General features: G+C 51.2%; 1 protein-coding gene across 1 annotated transcript in view; it reads left to right on the forward strand.

The window, feature by feature from the left end:
* LOXHD1 (lipoxygenase homology PLAT domains 1) overlaps positions 1 to 20496 on the forward strand; it is a 163209-nt gene that overhangs the window by 79887 nt on the left and 62826 nt on the right. The window contains exons 14-21 of the mRNA XM_049620144.1: positions 1392 to 1552; positions 6113 to 6189; positions 7069 to 7265; positions 9658 to 9850; positions 13369 to 13529; positions 15882 to 16356; positions 16808 to 16962; positions 18879 to 19012. Coding sequence (XP_049476101.1) covers positions 1392 to 1552; positions 6113 to 6189; positions 7069 to 7265; positions 9658 to 9850; positions 13369 to 13529; positions 15882 to 16356; positions 16808 to 16962; positions 18879 to 19012 — 1553 coding nt within the window. The remainder of the gene's footprint in view (positions 1 to 1391; positions 1553 to 6112; positions 6190 to 7068; positions 7266 to 9657; positions 9851 to 13368; positions 13530 to 15881; positions 16357 to 16807; positions 16963 to 18878; positions 19013 to 20496) is intronic.

Raw genomic sequence — 20496 nt, forward strand, 5'->3', positions numbered from 1 at the left:
ATGGAAGAGTTGGGATCTGCTCCTAGCCTCCTTACTGATGTGCTGGGTGCCCCCCTCATTTTCAGCATCTGTCAGATGGGTTTCCTGGGGAGGCCGAGTGGGGCAATGGGAAAAGTGGTGGGCAGATCTGGGGGCAAACCCAGCCTGGGGCCAGTAGCTCCCTCCCCCCAGACTATTTTCCCATGTCTAAAATGGGGAAGGGATGGATACCTACCTGTAGCCAGCTGATGTGAACATTAGGGATGCACATATATTCCCCCCACCCCCCCCCCCACCCCCAACAGACCTGGCCTGCAGCACAGAGCAGGTGCTCAGTAGAGTGGTTGTTGCAGTAATGGGAGGCTGGAGGTGCTTACCAGGTGAAGCAGGTTTGCAGACTGACCTCACATAAGTCTTGGCTCTTTCCCTGCCTGGCGATGGCAGGACAAACCCTGGAACTCGAGTGGAGGTCTCTCCGAGGCCAATGCAGGCTGGCCTGGTTCTTGGGTGGCAAAAGTAATCTGAGTGTTGTGGGTACACGGAGGTTCATTGGGGAGGGATGGAGAGGGAGAGTTCACATAGATCAATATGTTTCCTCTCTCCCTCCCACCTACCCACCCTTTCTTAACTTCTTCCTTCTACCTCTTCTGACTCCTTTGTCCACCAGTCCCACACTCGTGTTTCTGTTCCTGGAGGCTCCCAGATGTGCTCATGTAAGCTTGGCAACTCTCCAGCCCCTACTGTATTTCTGCTGCCCCATTAGCAGGCAGAATGGTGAAATTAGCAAGACCACTGGTCCCCCAGTCAGTATCTTTCTGTGGCAGGAGCCCAAGTTGATTAGCCAAGGAATTAATTCATGATAAATGGTTAGTGACTGGTAACAGCCTAATGTGTCCTCCTGGGAGATCTGCCATTTAGAAGGAGATCATAAAAGGACGCCTGGGTGGCTCAGTCCATTGAGCATCCGACTTCGGCTCAGGTGATGATCTCACGGTTTGTGAGTTTGAGCCCCGTGTCGGGCTCTGTGCCATCAGCTCGGAGCCTGGAGCCTGCTTCAGATTCTGTGTCTCCTTCTCTCTCTGCCCCTCCCCCACTTGTGCTCTGTCTCTCAAAAATAAATAAATGTAAAAAAAAAAACTTAAAAAAAAAGATCATAAGGAATGGCCATTGTTTAACCAAGAAACATAGACTTCCATTGTTGGGAACTTGATATTGAGTGACTTCCCAGTGGGAGCAGTTAGAGAAGGGTTAAGACCTGTTCTTTCTAGGTATCCCCCAGCCCACCTGTGAAAGACCAGTAGTCCAACCCATCAGCCCTGGCTTTTTTGATTTCTGGGCCCGTGTTTTCCCTTGGTGTTTGGGTCCTAAGGGAGCCACTGTCCAACTGACCCTGCTGTCTTCCCCATTTGAAGGCTGACGAGTTCACCATTGAGTCGGTCACCATGCGGAAAGTGAGGCGGGTGAGGATCAGGCACGATGGCAAAGGTGGGGGCAGCGGCTGGTTCCTGGAGCGCGTGCTCGTGAGAGAAGAAGGGCAGCCCGAGAGTGACAACGTAGAGTTCCCGTGTCTCAGGTGCGTGGGGCCTGCTGCTGCTGGCACTCTCCCACCTCGGTCCTGGGCCCCCGCCTTGGGAAGACTCAGTCCTACCCACCTCCGTGGACCGGGGAGCGGAGTAGTGGCTGAAGGATGTAGCTGGTGCAAGAAAGAGATGGCCCTCCCTATGGCGCTTAGACCTGCGTCCCCACCCCACCCGCAGGCGCGGAGACCCGGCTCAGGTGTCCGGTGCGCGGCTACTGTGCCTATTTATGTACCAAAGCGTTCTTACTTTTTAAAGATACAATATGGCAATTGCAGAATGTAACTGAGTTACCTCGGAGTGTTAGTCTCCCACTCAATGAAACTTAAAAAAAAAAAATGAAGATTTAAGATTTAAGATCAGAAGATCAGAGGGTGGATGGATGGCAAGGAGCAGAGAGGGTGGTGGGTGCTCCAGGCTGGAGGGGTGGCATGAGGCACGGGCCTGAGGAGGGGGCTCATGCAGAGGCCGGCAAGGGGCTGACATGCACGTGGGGATGAAGCACGAGGTGGGAGAGTTCTGGTCACCCACTCCTTTCCCCCCTACTGGACCAGGAGGCTGCCTGGCTGATAGCTGGATGGAGCAGACTTATTCCCATCCACTCAAAAGATATTTATTAAGCACTTGCTCACACTTGCTCCCTGACCTCATGCAGTGCGTAGCCTAGAGGGGGACTAAACAATAAGGAAGTGAATAAACAATGAAAGCTGTACTCATGGACTGTGAGGAACGGGATGAAGGAAACCGCACGATGGCGTGGAGGCTGCTGGGAGTGGCCACACTGAGGTGGGGTGGCTTCGAGGTGGGGGCGCTGGGTAATTTCTGTCTGCAGAGGGGACAGTGAGACTGACTTCCTGAGGAATAAAAAGGAAAGCAGCAGGGCTTCTGGATGGAAGGTCCAAAGGGGAAGCGAAGCCTGATAGGAAGCTTTGCGGGGCCCATGATGTATTAGTTTGCCGGGCTGCTGTAATAACACGCCACAGATCGAGTGGCTTACACCACAGGATTGTTGACGCATAGTTACAGAGGCCAGAAGTTCAAACTCAAGGTATCAGCAGGGCCGTGTCCCCTCTGAAGGAGCTCTGCACAGGGTTTGCCCCATGCTTCTCAGCTTCTGGTGGCCACAGGCTTTCTTGGCGATTAGATGGCCACCTTCTCCCTGTGTCTTCACATTGCCTTCCCTCTGTGCATGTCTGTGTCTGTGTTCACATTTCCCTTTTTTATGAGGATACCAGTCATTTTGGAGTAAGGCCTGCCCTACGGTGACCTCATGTGAACTTGGTTACCCCTGTAAGGACACTATTTCCCAATAAGGTCACATTCTGTGGTACTAGGGGTTAAGACTTTAACATATCAGGGCACCTGGGTAGCTCGGTCTGTTAAGCGTCTGACTCTTGATTTCAGCTCAGGTCATGATCTCGCAGTTCATGAGTTGGAGCCCCGCGTCAGACTCTGTGCTGATGGCTCGGAGCCTGGAGCCTGCTTCAGATTCTGTGTCTCCCTCTCTCTCTGCACCCCCCCCCCCCCACTCATGCTCTGTCTCTATCCCTCTAAAATAAATAAACACTAAAAAAAATTAAAAAAAGACTTTAACGTATCACTTTGAGGGGATGCATTTAAACCTGTAACATGGCAGCTCGGCTCTAGGGGGTCGCAGTGGAGGTGGGGAGAAAGGGCCACACTGGAAGCAGATCCCAGAGGTAGAGATCATAGGATGTGCCCACAAGAGAGAGGGGAAGTGGAGACCCCAGGTCTCTGCCTTCGGCAGATGGGCAGAGGTCATGCTCTTGCTGAAGTGGGGAGCCTGGGGAGGAAGGGTTCTGGGTGGGGAGGGGGAGGGGAGGAAGGTTTGAGGGTGGAGATGGGCTGGACTCGGGAGGTTTAGCCGGGGCACGTTAGGTTTGAGATGCTTGTGAATCGAGTAGCCAGAATCAGACCATGAGAAATAGATCCAGGAAATGAGAGCGTAGTGATGGAATTTAAAGTCAGGGAAATGCATAGGATCCTTCAGGGAGAGCATGGATAAAGAACGGTGAAGACCGAGCCCTGAGACAGGCCAGTAAGAGGATGAGGAATCTGGAAAGGGGATGAGGAAAAAGTTGGTATGTCCGCACTGCCTGCCTTACTACACGCATGATGCAGGGGGAGTGTGGGACCAGGAGTCTTAGCCATTTCCCTGCTGTGTGGCTTTGGGCAAATTTCTTAACCTCTCTGGTCTTCTGCACCTTCCTGCCCAGCATGTGTCTTACGGTGATGGGGAGGATGGAATGGGATTGCACTTTGAAAGGAGCCAGTCTGCCAGAGGCACAGGTGATGCTGATTGCAGGGCACAAGGCAAGCTGAGGCCCCCAAACACCCCAGAGCCCTCTCTGCCCCCAGACACATAAAGTGTTCATGCATTTTTGAGAAAATGGCTTCTCGTACCTTTCTGAGGCATGTGGTGATGGCATTTGCCGACTCTGAAGAAGCTGGAGGCGGGGCTGGAGCTCCATGCTGGTTCTTTTTTCACCTGAGCTGGGAGAGGACAAACCAGGCCTCTTTCTCCCAACTTCTCTGCCAGGGTCAGGTAGGGTGAGCGGTTTAGCTCTGGCAGGTGTGTGTGTGTGTGTGTGTGTGTGTGTGTGTGTACGTGTGTGTGCATGCTTGTACATTCTTGTGAGCCCAGGGAAAGAGCAATAAAGTCACCTGTAGAAGGGCTCACCCATTGAGCAGCCTCTGGGTGCTGGGCCCAAGCATCTGAAGCTGAAAGAAAACGGCTGTATTTGGAAATCTCGATCGATACCCTGTAAGTACTTCATTGGAAACTGAAATGGCAAGCCACGGTGTCCCTTTACTGCTGCGGTGGGCCTGGGGTGGGTGAGTGGTGGAGAGAAGGTTGGGAGGGAGCATGGGTTTTCCGATGGCAGAGGGCCTGCTGGATCCATCCTCCCCGTCCCCGTGAGTGGTGGCCAGAGCCACACCCTTCTCTGCAGTCTGCATCTGTGGGAAATGCCGGGTGACCTCTGCAGGCAGTGACCTCCGCAGGACAGGGGTGGCGGCTCCTAACGGAGGGGCTCTAGGCAGTAGTCCCCACTCGCAAATATCTCTCCCTGACCCCCACCCACGCTGGTGTCAGCCTCAGAATTTTACAATTGCGTCTTCACGTCTTGGAATCCCAAATGATTGTGGCGTTCTAGGCTCACAGCATTGAGAAGCCCATGGCGAGTGCAGCCACTCAGCTGCCAGCTAACATTTTGTGTGAGCTAACAGCCGGCAGGTGGGCATGTAAGTTCGTGTGCTTGGGGCGGGGGCAAGAGAGAAGGGATGGGGATGCCGACACTCAGGTGGGGGTATGTTGCAGAGAGACCGTGGTTCCCGGAGGCCTGAGCTCCGTGTCAGGAGGGCTGGGGCGGAGGCACACCTTGGCTTCCTTCGATGGCTTCTGTGGCCAGGGAGGTGCCTCCCTGCCAGGAGTATAACAGGGCTGGGTTGCCAAGACCAGCTGTAACACAGAGGCAGATGGGGAGACACTGGTCAAGAGAGGAGTGCCTTGGCTTCCCCGCGGTGCTGGAGATCACCGAGGTTGTCTCTTCTGCTGCCGTCACCTATATCACAGACCCTCGTGAGTCCTGGGTCCTGGGCACCTGGTGCTTGCACGGTCATCTCATTTCTCAGGCTGCATCCCATGCTCGGGGCAGATGGCGCTTTTTGGGTGACCAGTGCAATATGTTGCCCCCAGGTGGGTGACCAGCAGAGAGCTGGGGCCATGGCCCACTCTGACGTATAGAGGAGTCACCACCATCAAACCCAGCCCTGTAGGGTCCAGACCCAACTTCTCCTTATTGGAAAATCTCATTCTTCCTTGAGGACTCAGAGCAGAGCCCCTTCCCCACAAACTGTCCTCATTGCTCTGAATTCCTGTTGCACTTACTCTGGTTCGACAGCCATCCTTGTCCTGGTCTTCAGCACTTTGGCCGGTCTAGCCTGTCTTCTTAACTGGACAGTAGGTTCTCTAAGGGCCGAGCTGTGTCTTTACTGATCTCCATGCATCATCTCTGCCGTCTCCCCTCCCCAGAGCCCTCAGCACACTGCCACGCACATGGTAGGCTCTCCCAAAACGAGGTGATTGTTTTTGATGATAACAGTGACACCAGTGTTCATGACTTTCAGGACAAGCTCTTTACTGTGATTGCCAAGGTCCTACATCCTGTGACCCTTCCACCTGTCTAGCCTTCTTTGCTGCAGGCTAGCTGCCCTTCCCCCGCTGCCTTCCATCCACACTGGCCTTCCACCAGCTCCCAGAGGCTCTGCTCTGTCCCAACATTTGCTGTTCCCTGGAGATGGCACCTTCTTCTTCTCCCAGCTAACTCCTTGTCACCCTTCCGACATCAGCCAGTACTGCCTCGTCAGGGCCGTCTTCCTCCCCAGTCTGGGCAGGGACCTTTGTTCTCAGCCCCCCTAGAGCCTTTTCCTTTGCTGAATTCCCAGTTTTGGCCTTTCTGGTGACTCTCCACGAACAGTGTGATGGCTGGTTGTTGGCCACTCAAAGAACTAACAGCCCCTTGTCTGCCCAACAGGTGGCTGGACAAGGATAAGGATGATGGTCAGTTGGTCCGAGAGTTGCTGCCCAGTGATAGCAATGCAACACTGAAGAGTAAGTTGTCCCGAGACCAGGTGGTGGGTGTGCCCCTGACGAGAGAGGCGTCCTCCCGGCTCTTGCACTGTTCACATCATTCCCGGAGGGCAGCAGTGGGGAGGGCGGAGGGGAAGAGGCTCTGAGGGAGGATCTGGAATCCTCTTCTCTGTAGTCTCTTTGTGGCATTGGGTATGGGCCCCTGAGTGCACACAGGCCTCTGTTGATGAGAGCAACAAAGGAGGCAGCACCAGCCAAACAGACGTGTCTATCCTCCCTTGTGCACCTACGATGCAGACCTTTCTGGGTGATAAAATGGAAGAACACCAACATGGCATCCTGTTTCGTGACAGGGAGCTTCGGGCCCACATGAGGATTTCACTCCTGGCTGGCTACTTCTGAACTATTGACATCTTGAGCCAAACATGTAACCTTCTAAGGCTCTGATTCCTCACTTGTAAAGCCAAGATCAGAATACATATACAGTGCATATATAATGTGCTAAACACGGTCTGCAAAGCTTGATGTTCCTTTGTTTCAGTGTCTTCATCCATCAGATGAGAAACTGGACAGGGTGGTTGTTTGAGGTCCTTCATTCAAGTCTTTTACACTCAGTGGTCTTTGAATGCTTTCCTGTTGTCGGCATGTTCATACCTTGTGGGCAGGCCAAACAGGGATCAGCGTCCCAGTGTTGTTGAGGGGACCTGGCAGAGATGAAGGGAGCCCTGCCCCATCACAGGGCAACTTACGGAGAGCAAGGGTTAGGCTGCTGACCACCACCCCCCGCCCCCTGCCGTAAACCAGTGTCCTGCCCTGGCTGCAGATTGCCCTCCTGCTGCAGCCCTTTCCACCCACCCTGCACTAATCCCTCCCTCCCTGCCTCCCATCTTGGACTCCCAGACTTCCGCTACCACATCAGCCTGAAGACCAGGGACGTCTCTGGGGCCAGCACAGATTCCAGGGTCTACATCAAGCTCTATGGGGATAAATCTGACACCATCAAGCAAATTCTTCTCGTCTCTGACAACAATCTGCAGGACTATTTTGAACGTGGCCGGGTGGATGAGTTCACGCTGGAGACCCTGAACATTGGAACTGTAAGTCTCCTTCCCAAGACCATGTGACATGCTCTCACCCACCCCGCATGTGTCCACGTGTGGGTGCACGCACACACTCACATGAACACGCACTCATGCACACATTGCACACTCACATACACACAAACACACTCTCACATGCACATGGGTGAACACATTTTAAAGGGAAAAAATGCCCTCTTGGGGATTAGCGAAGTACATTACTTTCCAGCTATGACCCGGAGCAGCAGAATATATGTGAACAGTGGTTAAGCTCCCAGAGTCCGTTTAGGGACAGAATGTGTATTTTTGGTGTCTATAGTTCCAACATTTCCTTTACCTACATAGGCAAGACCAATGTAGCTGGGTCCCAGACACTGGAGAAGGGGACACAGGCATGTGGGGAAGGAAAAGAGGAGAAGGGAAGAAATGAAAAGAGGGGCTGAAAATCTTCCCAATTCCAAACTTGAGTATCCATCTATCTGAATTATGCTTAGGAAACCTGTTTCAATGTACAACCCCAGCAACACTGGAGAGATACTGCCTTAGAAGATGGCACCTGAGGGTGTCCCCCTGTCAAGGACCCAGTGGCCCGGCTGCTAGAAGTCTGAGCAGTTCATCTAGAAGAACACAGATCTAATGCCCTCAACCATAGTGTTGGAAACTTTTCTGGAAATGTCCAAGCTGGGCTTCTTGTTAGCACCTATCCTTCTCAAGGTGTGGCTAGCAGGAATTGGGATGCTGACAAGCTCCCATCTGTGACCTTACTTTCCTGTCCCTTTCCCCTCTCTCTAAGCCTCACCATATTTCAGGTACTCCATCAAAGTGCTCTCATGTCAGTCATTTATCCCTTGATGGTAATGAGCTTAAATCACAGTCTTCCTTCCTCAAAATGTATTTACATTTTCAGCTGAATTAATAATCGTGGAGTGAGATGCTGTTCCCTTTACTGAGGATTTCTGGCAATATCCCCAGATAGATGAGACATCTGAGGGGAGGGGGATGGCATCTGGGGCCTTTCCTTGCTTTTTTGAAACCCCCTCAACAAGCAGTGTGGCCAAGAGGTTGGGAGAGCCAGCTCTGGCTGCTGACAGCCCAAGGCTCCACGTTTCCACTTACCTGCTGAGCCTGTAAGTTTCTTCACCTTGGCTTGTCCTCATTCATAACAACAGGGGACACCAGGGGGATTGTTATTGGCATTAACCATGTTGATAGCACCCACATGCCCACAGTAGGTGCTCAGTAAGCTGGCGGTTAATCAACAGTCGCGCCATGTAGGTGCTAGGCATTCTGGAATTGAAAGAACTTCAGGAGTTCTGTCCTTAAGGAGCTTCCCATCCTGTCAGGTAGAAGACACTTGTCCCTGTCTTTATTCTTCCAGCTGATCCCATTGCTGTCCCAGCACCACAGACAATGAAGCTCTCCTGTGGCCCTTGGCACTCACCCAGAAGGCTGTCAGGCTTTGTAAACAAAGCTTGTTTCCTTCCTACGATTCCAGGGGACCCAGGCTACATGCACTCCGTTCTGATGCTATTTTCATTATCAGCCGCAAGAGGCACTTAGCACTCATAAGAGCGAGAACAGGGCTTAGAGGAACAATTTTCTAACTCTAGCCTTCTGGCACCAGACTCATGGCTAGCATTACCCCTTCAAACCATCACAGAGAGAAGCTGAGGGGAGGGGGAGGGACCAGCAAGGATCTCAAGGCTATTTGATAATTCCGTCTAATGTTCGAATCGCCCCGTAAACAGCATTAAAAAACAAAACAAAACACACTAAAGGGATTTGAACATTGAAGAACCAAGTACTTGTGAGGATGGTAACATGATGATCTACGCAGTGGTCTGTGTTAAATGTAAAGATGTTAAAATGTAAAATAGCAAAGCAAGTGGACTACTGAGCGTTACTGGAAAGAGAAAGATGTTCCTCAGGGCCAAGAGTGAGAGAAGGGATTGAGCACAGAACCGAGGGGTACATCAGAGAAGAAATGCAGAAATGGGTACGGTACTGTCTTGTTTAAACAAAGCAAAGCCAAACCAATAACACGGCTACCGAAGCAAATGGTTAATGTTTTGAATGTTTGCTTCCTTGTGTGGCCACCACTCAACACAATCACAGACATACTGGAGTCACACCCGCTCCCCAACTTGCTTCTCACAACTACCACAAGGGTGAGCTCCTTTTAAGAGGAGGGAACAAAGGCTCTGGGCAGGAGAAGTTCCCCGACTGGCTGATGGTGGACAAGACTGGGACCCAGCCTCCTCCTGCTGAGCCCCCCTCTTCTGGGGAGCTGGAGGTCTGGGTCAAGGAAAGCAGTTTGTACCAGTGTTGGTGGTGGGTGGGAGGTGGGTGGAAGCATGGAGATTTCTGTGCACCAGCTCTTTGCTCACTCGCACCCTGGGTTTCTTTCTAGATCAGTCGGCTGGTGATTGGGCATGACAGCACGGGCATGCACGCCAGCTGGTTCCTCGGCAGTGTCCAGATCCGCGTGCCCCGCCAAGGCAAGCAGTACACCTTCCCTGCCAACCGCTGGCTGGACAAGAACCAAGCTGATGGGCGCCTGGAGGTGGAGCTCTATCCCAGTGAGGTCGTGGAGATCCAGAAATGTATGGAAGCAGCAGTGATGGGACCATCAGCATTGTTTCCCTGCAGGATGGGGTTGTGGGGAAGGAGAAGGGACTGTGGGGTGACTTAACTTGATTCCAAGGGGGAGGCTTAGGGGAGATGATGGGGCTTCTGATTGCCTGCGGTGCCATGGTTCTAGGAGGGGAAAAGCGGCTCAATTTACAGATAGGGAAAGTGAGGACTCCGTGGATGAAATATTTTTTTCTGGAATAAAGGCAGCAAATGACTCTATTAAGAAATGTACATTCTCAGCCCTGTGTACAGGAGTTTGAGACATAGTCTGTGTCTTCTTCTGGGAAGACTGGCTGAGGAGATAAAGCTGTTTATTTATTCATTTATTGAATAAGTATATATAGTGACTGTTTCTCTGAGCCAGCACTGCCCTAGGCACAAAATAGGCGAAACTTGCCCTTGTGGAATTTACATTCTACCAGGGGAGGCAAACAATAAATATATAATACAATGCCAAGTAAGAGCTATGAAAAAAATGAAGCAGGATAGGATATTAGTAATGACATGGGGGTGGGGGACTTTTTTGGACAGGATGACAACATCTCTGAATGAGGGTGAAGTTCACAGTGATCTCTCCTCAACTATCCTGTAGGTTTCTTGACGGCTGTATCATATACACATGCTGTGTAATGGTAACTGCCACTGTGAAGAATCAACTCTTTCTCTTTTTAGAAGTTAGAACTTGATTTCCATCACAATAATACAGGTACTAGTTAATAAGATACAGATTTTTAGAAAGCAGTAGTTTCTTTCTCCTTGCCATCTCCCTTCTTCAAAGGTAACAGTTGCTTTCACTTTCCCTCTGAAGTTAATCTCCATATTTTTAATAATTTGCTTGCCAATTCCTTGATTATTTTATTCATAGACATGAACTCTTGACTTCTTACAATGGAAGAGGAGGGTTTAGCTCTTTTAACACACATGAATGTGTGTGTGTGTGTGTGTGTGTGTGTGCATCCATTCCTCCCAGCCTTCAATAAAACTAAATCAGTATTCAATTTTTACATTATTATGACTATGTAAATAGTATACATTCTGAAACACATACTGTATGATGATAACATTTCAATTTTTGTACAACTCTTTGTTTTTTCTGGAGTTAATGATAGCCTCAGTTTTCATCTATATAGTTTTCTATATACCCATCTGTATTTCTATATACCCACCTATCTGTATTAGTTTGCTAGGGCTTCCATAAAAAAATACCACAGAGTAGATGGCTTAAACAACAGAAATCTATTTTCTCACAGTTCCAGAAGCCAGAAGTCCACGACCAGGGTGTCAGCAGATCACATTTCTTCTGAGGCCTTTTCTTTGCCTTGCAAATAGCTGCCTTCTTGCTGCATGTTCACATGGTCTTTCCTTTAGGTATTTGCATGTCTGTGTCCTAGTATCTTCCTCTTATAAAGATACCAGTCATATAGGATTAGGGCCTCACTTTAATGACCACAATTGAACTTAATTTTCTCTTTAAAGTTCCTATCTCTAAGTCACATTCTGAGATACTAGGGGTTAGGACTTCAATACATGATTTGCATTGGAGTACGAGATAATTCTCCCATAACATCATTTTATCTCCATCTCCCCAATAGAACTAAAATTCTTTTCATAATTCTGTTTCCTCTCTACCTCCTTCCGCTCACTCCTTGCCCCAAGACATTCCTTTAGGAACCTCTGTCCTCCTGCTCTCTAGGCTGCCATGAAGCTGTCCTTTTGGGACTTCCTTTTGCCCATCTTTTTGGAAATTCCTTTCTTTTTTGATTTCCTATTTCCTGGACTTCATGTCTTTCTCTTCTTTGGTTTCTGCCTTCTTTTCATTTCTACTGGATAGCTTCCTGAGAAAATGTGCATGGAAGAGAAAAGTTGAGACCTTGCATGTCTGGGAATGTCTCACAATTGATCAGGAATTTGGCTCATTATAGAATTCTTAGTTAGAATTCATTTTCCCTTAAAGTTTAGAAGGAATTATTCTACCATTTTCTAACTCCCAGTGTTGCAGTTTGGAAGTCTGATACCATTCTGTTATCCAACCCTTTAGGGTTTTTTCTCTCTAGAAGTTTATGGGATCCTATTTTTATACCTGGCATTCTGAAATTTCATGATGTCCTCACTGCCTTTTGTGATTTTAGTTTCATCCATTACTCTGGATTCATCACGGGCTCCTTCTATGGAGAATTTTTTAATTCTGAGACTTTTATGGGTATTTCTTTAACAATTTCTAACTCTCTATCCTCTATTTTCTTGGTAAGATGTTGCAATTCCTCTACTTTTCTTACCTTTCTATCATTTGTTATTTTGTTCTTGAGAAATTTCCTCTATTGTTCTTATGAGCTGTCCTTGACTTTATCCTTACTATGGACTATTTTATTTCAGCTACCACATGTTGATTTCCAATAGCTGGTTCTTGCTCTCTGAATGGTCATTTTTATCATAGTTTTGTGTAATTCTGGCTGCCTATTGCTCTAGGATCTGACAGAGGGAATGAGGTTGTGGGTTCTGTCCATTCAGAATGCCAGCTTTTACTGAATCCCCCTTGTGCAAATGCTTGCCTACCCTCACTGCCAGCTGATCCTGGTATCTCTAGTTCAACTTCTTTAGGCTCTCAGCCAGTCCTCTTACTTTCTGCCCCAAATCTCTCATATTGCTATGGTAATGGAAGAGACCCCCTCTTGTTGAAAATAACAATCTTACCTTGAAAATAAAAATCACGATATCATCTTATGGCATTTCTGCGAGGGTAAGTCTTAACAGTAGTCGCTGAAAAACCATGATCCCATAGTTCTGGAAGACATCTCCCTCATCGTCAGAAATGGTGCACACCTAGTGGTGCACACCTCAAACACATTTCCACCCTCTAACTGCTTACTAACGTATTACTTAGGACACAGACAACTCTCTCTGGGTGTAGATGTATCTGTTGATGTCATCTGAAAGGTGCATATATTTAAATAAAAATTATAATTTCAGGGGTCCCTGGCTGGCTCAGTTGGTAGAGCATGCAACCCTTGATCTTGGGGTCATGAGTTCAAGCCCCATGTTAATGTATGTATTTTAAGAAAAGAAAGAAAGAAAGAAAATTCTAATTTCAGTCCCTTGTCCTTTACTGAACATAAGGAAGCCTTTGCTTCTTTCTACTCCGTGGTCTCTGCCCAGGGGCCGGCAGACAGCAGCGAGTGCTCACTGGTGTATTAACGACTCCTCATGCCTGGCTCTGGAAGTCGCGTGTGGTACAGTGGATCACTGGGCTCTGGAGTCTGATTGCTTGAGTTTGCCATTTCGACCACCTACTCAATTCCTTTAAGCCTCAATTTATCAGCCTGCAAAATGGCACTGATAGTCCTCATCTCGATGCTGCGGAGAGGGTTAGATGAGATGGTGCCCGTGAAGCATCAGGCGTGGCACAGGGTCAGGAATGTTGGCTTTGCTGCTATCACTGCTATTATTAATATTACTGAATGTCCTGTTTTCTCCCCACGTGCCAACCCAGTGGTCCATTATGAGGTTGAGGTTTGGACGGGGGATGTGGGCGGTGCAGGCACCACTGCCCGAGTCTACGTGCAGATCTATGGCGAGGACGGCAAGACAGACGTGCTCTTCCTGTCCAGCCGCTCGAAAGTTTTTGAGCGGGCATCCAAGGACACGTTCCAGGTGTGTGTGGGTAAGGCAGCGGGAGTGCCCACAGAGGGCCAGGGGATGCCCCAAAATGAAGGGATTGGACTAGCTCAGTGGTTCTCATCCCTGGCTTCTTAGAATCACCTGGAGAGCTTTAAGAAAAAAAAAAAAGTGCCTGGCCCACATCTGGATCAGTTAAGTCAGAACCTCTATGGTGGGATGCGTTTTCGGGGTATGCTTCTGAAAACTCTGCCGGGAGGCTAACAAGCTGCCAATTCCGAGAACCGCTGGAGTAGATGATTCTAATTTGACAAAATATGGCCTGAAGCCCCTGGTTACTGCATCCACTGCCAGCCTGTGATTCCACAGCTCTCTCCGCCTGTGGGCAGGGCCACACTTCGAGGCAGGATCTGGGGAGGAGCCTCCTGGCTGCATTCTCGACGCCCCAGGATTCTGCACTTCCCTTTGAGTACAGAAGAAAAAGATGAGAATGTGAGCATGTTGTTGGCAGGGGAGGAGAATGCAGGTGTGACGCCCTGTGGGGGACACATGAATGTTTCCTGTGGGATACTAGTGCGTGTGAGTGAGTGTATGCATGTGTGTGTGTGTGTAAGCAGGTATGTGTGTGCAGGGAGCATATTCGTGCTGGGTGCTCTGTGTGTGTTTGTGTGCCTCAGGTCACTTGGCCCTCGGCAAAGAGTCCTACCCCAGTGCCCGGCAGGGTCTGATTGACCTGGGTCAGGGCATACGGAACGTTGGTGCTGGAGGGGGCCTCACTGAGGCCAACCCCCCATAACACTGCTGAGGAGGTAGAGGCCCTAGCATTTCACCTCTCTGAGCCTCAGATTCTTCCTCCGTTCAAACCTAGCCTTAGAGTGCCTCCCTAGCCTGCTTCGAAGTCCTTAGAGGGGTCAAAATGGTGAAGGTCAGGGTACGTACTCAGGAAATTGTGGCCAGTTGTGGGGGTGGAACAGAGCAGAGCGTCTTCCAATGCCAGCATGCTCTGTGGCTGGAAGTGATGTGGTCATGAATGCGGTCATGGGAGACGCATGGGTGCTGAGGAGACAGATGTGGGAGGAGGGGATGGTGAGCAGGCCCGACTGGAGAGGTTGAGGGCAGGGATGCTCTGACTTGGAAAATGCTGGGGAGGAGATCTAATGTGCTGAAGAACGAACTTACCAGGCCCAGAGCCCATCCCCTAAGTAGCTGAGAGGGAAAAATGCCTCTCCTTCAGGGCTCCTGGGCTCTCATTTTGGCTGATAACTTTCTCAGAAAGGTGGTTTTGGCCTACATTGTGGCTTCATGAACAGAGTCAGAAGACCTGAGTTCTTATCTAGACCTGGACTCCAGTTATGGGGCACTGAGAAACTCAGGTCCCCAGTCACCAGGACACATGTGGAAAAATTGGTGGCACCAGGCTTTGAAAAGTGTCAGACACCCAGAAGGGGCCCATCAGAATGGGGAACAGAGTGGCTCAACCAGCAGGTACCCCATGTGGACCCTCCCCTGAGCTCTGTGGGGCTAGACCTTGCTGCAGGGTGAGGCTTAGAACAGAGTAAGTAGATCGAAGGCCGAGGACCTAATCTGAAGAAAAGCTAAGGCTAAATCCATCCACGCTGTGCCAGACCCTGTGCCAGAGAGAAGCAAGAAAGAACAGTCCCTGTCTCAAGTAATTCCCCGTTCAGGTGGGCGGGGAGCAGCTCATGTGGACAGGGAGGGCATCCAGGACAGACCAGAACCACAGCCAAGGTCTGGGCTCCCTCTGCACTGCCAGGGAAAGAAGAAGCCTGTGCTGGGGGAGAGGCCTGGGGTCCCTGGGGACATGGGGGAGGGGGTTGGGTGTATTTTTGAAAAATAACAGTTTTCTTGCTCATTACATACAAAAGTTGTATATGATTCATGCTGAAAAAAACTTTGGAAAGAGAATCCAGAAAAGCACAAACTGAAAAGGAAAGTAGTAATAAGGTTCAGGAAATGGAATGAATGGATTTCCTTGGAGGCAGAGGAAGGAATAAAGGCACTCTGGGTGAGGGGAGTGCATGAACAGAGGTGTGGAACCAGGAGTGACAGGAATGAGTGCGATGTGCATGTGTGTGTGCGTGCATGTGTGGATGTGGGGCGGGGTGAAGGGAGAGAGGCAGGGAGACCATCCTGACCACGACCCAGGGGTTAGAAGGAAGTAGGTGTGGGTGGAAGGAGGGGCTGCAAGAGGTCCTGGAAGGCCGGCCGAACAAGCAGGCTGAGAGAGAGGGAGCTGGTGGAAGCTTGTGAGCTCGAGGCCCCGGGCCTCCCCACCGGGGCTCCGCACACAGGCCCAGGCCTGGCTGCGCAGGGGAGGCGGGGAGGACGCCAGGGGCCCCCCCAGCCACTGCCCTGCGCTTTGCACAGCTGGAGGCGGCGGACGTGGGTGAGGTCTTCAAGATCCGGCTGGGGCACACGGGCGAAGGCTTCGGGCCCAGCTGGTTCGTGGACACGCTGTGGCTGCGGCACCTGGTGGTGCGGGAGGTGGAGCTCACGCCCGAGGAGGAGGCCCGGAAGAAGAAGGAGAAGGACAGGCTGCGGCAGCTGCTCAAGAAGGAGCGGCTGAAGGCCAAGCTGCAGAGGAAGAAGAAGAAGAAGAAGAAGGGTAGTGACGAGGAGGACGAGGGGGACGAGGAGGAGGAGTCCTCGTCGGAGGAGTCCTCGTCTGAGGAGGAGGAGGAGGAGGAGACGGAGGAGGAGGAGGAAGAGGAGGAGTTTGGGCCGGGGATGCAGGAGGTGATTGAGGAGTACAAGTTCGAAGCCCACCGCTGGCTGGCCCGGGGCAAGGAGGACAATGAACTTGTCGTGGAGCTGGTGCCGGCAGGCCGGCCGGGTCCTGAGCGTAAGCCCGAGGAGGGGTCTGCAGGTCCGCTGAAGGGGGCCCGGTGAAGGGGGGTGTCTAGCTCTCCAGTCACGTGGCAGCCCCATAGCGGGGCACCCGTCATGGTTCCCAAGTGGGTCTCCTGACCTGTGACAGGCCTCTGCCTGGGGTTAGCTCTGCCCCTTGGGCGGCTCTCAGGGGGAGCCTGGATGTAGCTCGCGATGACTGAAAGTGGGACGTAACGTAGGAGGGCGGCCAAGGGCGTCTCCCCTTGACTCTCAGGCTCCTGGGCCTCATGGCAAAGAAAAGTCTTGAGCAGTGGGGAGGGATAGGTTCTTTCCAGGTTAGTGCAGATGTGGAGGAATCTGTAGGTCCTTCCCGCTCCCACGAGCTGGCTGGATCCGAGAGGCTGAGCCTCAGGTCCGCCCTGAGGCCTAGGTGTCCTCAACTCCACGTTTTTCTCTGTCCCCAGCCAACACCTACGAGGTCCAGGTAATCACAGGGAATGTGCCCAAGGCCGGCACCGATGCCAATGTCTACCTGACCATCTACGGGGAGGAGTACGGGGACACAGGCGAGCGGCCCCTGAAGAAGTCGGAAAAGTCCAACAAGTTTGAGCAGGGCCAGGTAGAGTGGGGGCTCTCTGGCCCTTGCGTGGGTGGTGGAGACTGCTGGTTCCGGAGGCCACACCCCCACCAGCACGGTGTCCAGCAGGGTGCTTTGTTGAGTCCACCCAGATGTAATCGAAGTGGTTCCTCTGTGAGCTCCGGCGCCTTGTGGTGGGGGGCATAAGATAGGCCGGGGAGGGGAGCGTCGAGCACCACGAAGCCCACAGGAACTGACCAGAGATATTACAGGTAGCAGATGCTCAGGCGCTGAGGGGGTGGAGCAGGGGGGTTCAAGGAGGAAGTGTCGACGGCTCTTTGGGGAAAACATGGTAGGAAGGAGAGCTGTACACTGGGCCATGGTGGGTGAGTGTGGGATGGATGCCCACGATTACCGTGAGAGGTGTTCCCCGAGGATGGGTCCAGGGGACAGAGATGTGGGGTGGAAACCTGGAAGGCCCAGCTCCAGGACAGGGAGTCTTCCCACAGTGCTGTGTTAACGCTGAGCCAGGGGGCGCACTGCCTCTGGGAAGCTTGATGAGCCCAGTTAAGGGGGGTGGGGCATGAGAGCCTTGAAAGAAGGTTGAGAAGCCTGGACTGAGTCCTGGTCCCGCCCCAGCAGGAGCCACGAAGGCTTCTGAGCAGTGAGAGAAATGCACGCATACCCCTCTTCCAGGTATCGTGGGGAGAGTGTGAAAAATCCAGCTGTCATCTTTGTCCTTGAAGATGTTACAATATTCTCTGGCTGGAAGACTGTCCCCAGCTCACCTTTCTCATTCCTGCCCCTGATCCCAAAGCCACATTTCCTCATCCACACAGAGGAAGAAGAGAAACCAAACCCATGAAAGTACTCCTGGGCTCCTCTGATTTCTTTCAGAGGCTGCCTGCTTTTTCTTTCAATACTGCCTTGCCATGACTTGAGGTTTAGGGTTTATTTCCATAGCCACTATGATCCTGGATTGGAAGAAAACTGTCATAGAGGACGTAACTGGTACAATGGATGAAATTTGAATATGGGCTTGTATGTTAGATAATAGTATTGTGTCGATAGTATTGTGTTTCCTGAGTTTGGTAATTGTCCTGGGATTATATGAGAATCACCTGTTCTTAAGAAAGCTATGATGAAGAATTCAGAGGTGAAGAATCATGGTATCAGCCATTTACTTTTAAACGTTTCAGAAAAATAATAGCAAAAGAGAGAGACAGGGAAAGCAAATATTGCAAAATGTAGGTGAAGGGCATATAAAATTTCATTGTATTGTTTCTGCAAATTTTCTGTAGACTTGATTGTTTTTCAATATAAAGAATTTAAGAAGTTACAGCCGAGAGGAATCCCTTATCAGGTCCCGATGTCGCCTGCCTCCTGCAGTGCAGACGCGTATATTGGGCTACACGCACGGCCTTCCTACTCACATGGTGAGGGAGTGCAAGTCTCCTGTTCCTGTGAATCACTTTGGATTTACACTTTGAATTCTGTAAATCACCTTGGATTTGCACTTTGGCTCATCCCAGGTGCTTAGAATGGGTGGCTGAAGGGGCTTATGCACACATGTGCACACATAGCACAGGGTTTCAGTACACACCCAACAACAGGCCCTCCACAGGTGCACACACACACACACACACACACCCCACAACACAAACGCAGGCAGCCAGCCCACCTGCCTTCTCCTCTGCCCCTCACGGTCACCTTCTTGGCCTTCCCACTCCTCCTGCCACCCTTTGGGACACAGAGTGAAAAGACCCCTGGTGTGGGCAGGTTATAAAAGAGTGCAGATCACACACGGTCAACTGGCTGCCACAGGTTTCCACACCCCCTTCCCTCAATGGTTTGGGTCTCCCTGCCGGCCCCCAGGTGCTGATGTGTAGGGGGGGTGGGGCGCACCATGTCTCGGGGCGGGGGGGCATCCCTCTGAGTGCTTCTCTGGCCCTTCCCAGACAGATACCTTCACCATCTATGCTATTGACTTGGGGGCTCTGACCAAGATTCGGATTCGCCATGACAACTCGGGCAACAGACCGGGCTGGTTCCTGGACAGAATAGACATCACCGACATGAACAATGAAGTCACGTGAGTGGGGCTTGAGGGGAGATGGGGAAGGCCATGCCTGCTTCTTAGTCCTGGGAAGAGGGCTGAGGGTGGGGTGGTTGGGATGTCTGAGGCTGGGGGGGGGGGGTCGGTGGTGGCTGTATGTTAGTTTGGCTCCTGTGGCTGGCTGGGTGGGCACTGCCTCTCTCTCTCCCCTCTCACTGGGCAGCCCCCTGGAGTTCCTGCCCTGGCAGGTGACAGGACCTCCAATCTAGTTCTTGAGATCCATCAGTTCAGAAGGTCGGGTTTCCTGTCCCTGTCAGACCTCCACTGGCCTAGTCTCCATCCACTTACTCACTCATCCGTGTCTCCACATATGAAGCGGCTTCCAGTACAATGTTTTAATGTTCTAGACCAGGGGTAAGCACACTTTTTCTCTAAGGGCCAGATAGGAAATATTTTAGGTTTTGGGGCCATTTGGTCTCTGTCATAGTTGATCTATTTGACTTTGCAGCAGGGAAGCAGCCACAGGTGATACTTGGTGGATGTGGCCGTGTTCCAATAAAACTTTATTCGTGAACACTGAAACTTGAATTTCATGTCATTTTCACATGTCACAAAATAACAATGTTCCTTAGATTTTCTTTTTTTCAGCCATTTTAAAAATGTAAAATTCAGGGGTACCTGTGTGGCTAAGTCGATTAAGCATCCGACTCTTGGTTTTGGCTCAGGTCGCGATCTCGAGGTTCGTGGGTTTGTGCCCCACAACAGGCTCTGTGCTGACAGTGTGGGGCCTGCTTGGGATTCTCTCTCTCCCTCTGCCTCTCAAAATAAATAAACTTAAGACAATGTAAAATTCATGCTTAGTTTGTGGGATGTACATAAACAGGTGAGTGGGCCACATTTGGCCCACAGGCCATGGTTTGCTGGCCCCTGCTCAGGATTCCCAGCTACCACTAGGAGCTAGGTTGAGGAAGGCATATTATCCTCCTGACAGGTGAAGGAACCATGCCCCAAGGAGGTGAAGCCGCCACACCCCCAGAGCCCATTCATGCCAGAGCCAAGATCAGAACTCCAGACCATCAATGATGAGTCTGGTGCGTCTCCATCATTAGGCCCCATTGCCTCTTGAGCAAAAGGGGCCACGGAGCAATAGACATGAAAAAAAGGCTGGAGGTGTGATGGGGAGGTGCAGGGGCAGACAGAGAGGAAGGCAGGCAAGATCCTGAGTGTGTTGTAGGGCTGCTGAGTGCCCGCCAGTGTCCGGAATGTAGCGGGCACCCAATAAACAAACATACGTTGACTTAACTTCTTGGTCTGCAGTCTGGTGTCTCTTAGAGCAAGCCCTCTTCTTGGGCTACTCTCTGTGCCGGGCAAGGGGTGAGGAGGCTCACCCCATCTCCCACCTCCACCCCGCCCCACCAGCCCAAGAGACTGCCTCAGATGGGGACACCAAAGGACACCTCTCCCATGGCCTGGTGTCCTGGCTTTCCGTGAGGTCATTGTGACGGCAGAGAAGGGCAGTG

Source organism: Panthera uncia (genome assembly GCF_023721935.1).
Source record: "Panthera uncia isolate 11264 chromosome D3 unlocalized genomic scaffold, Puncia_PCG_1.0 HiC_scaffold_8, whole genome shotgun sequence".
NCBI lineage: Eukaryota > Metazoa > Chordata > Mammalia > Carnivora > Felidae > Panthera > Panthera uncia.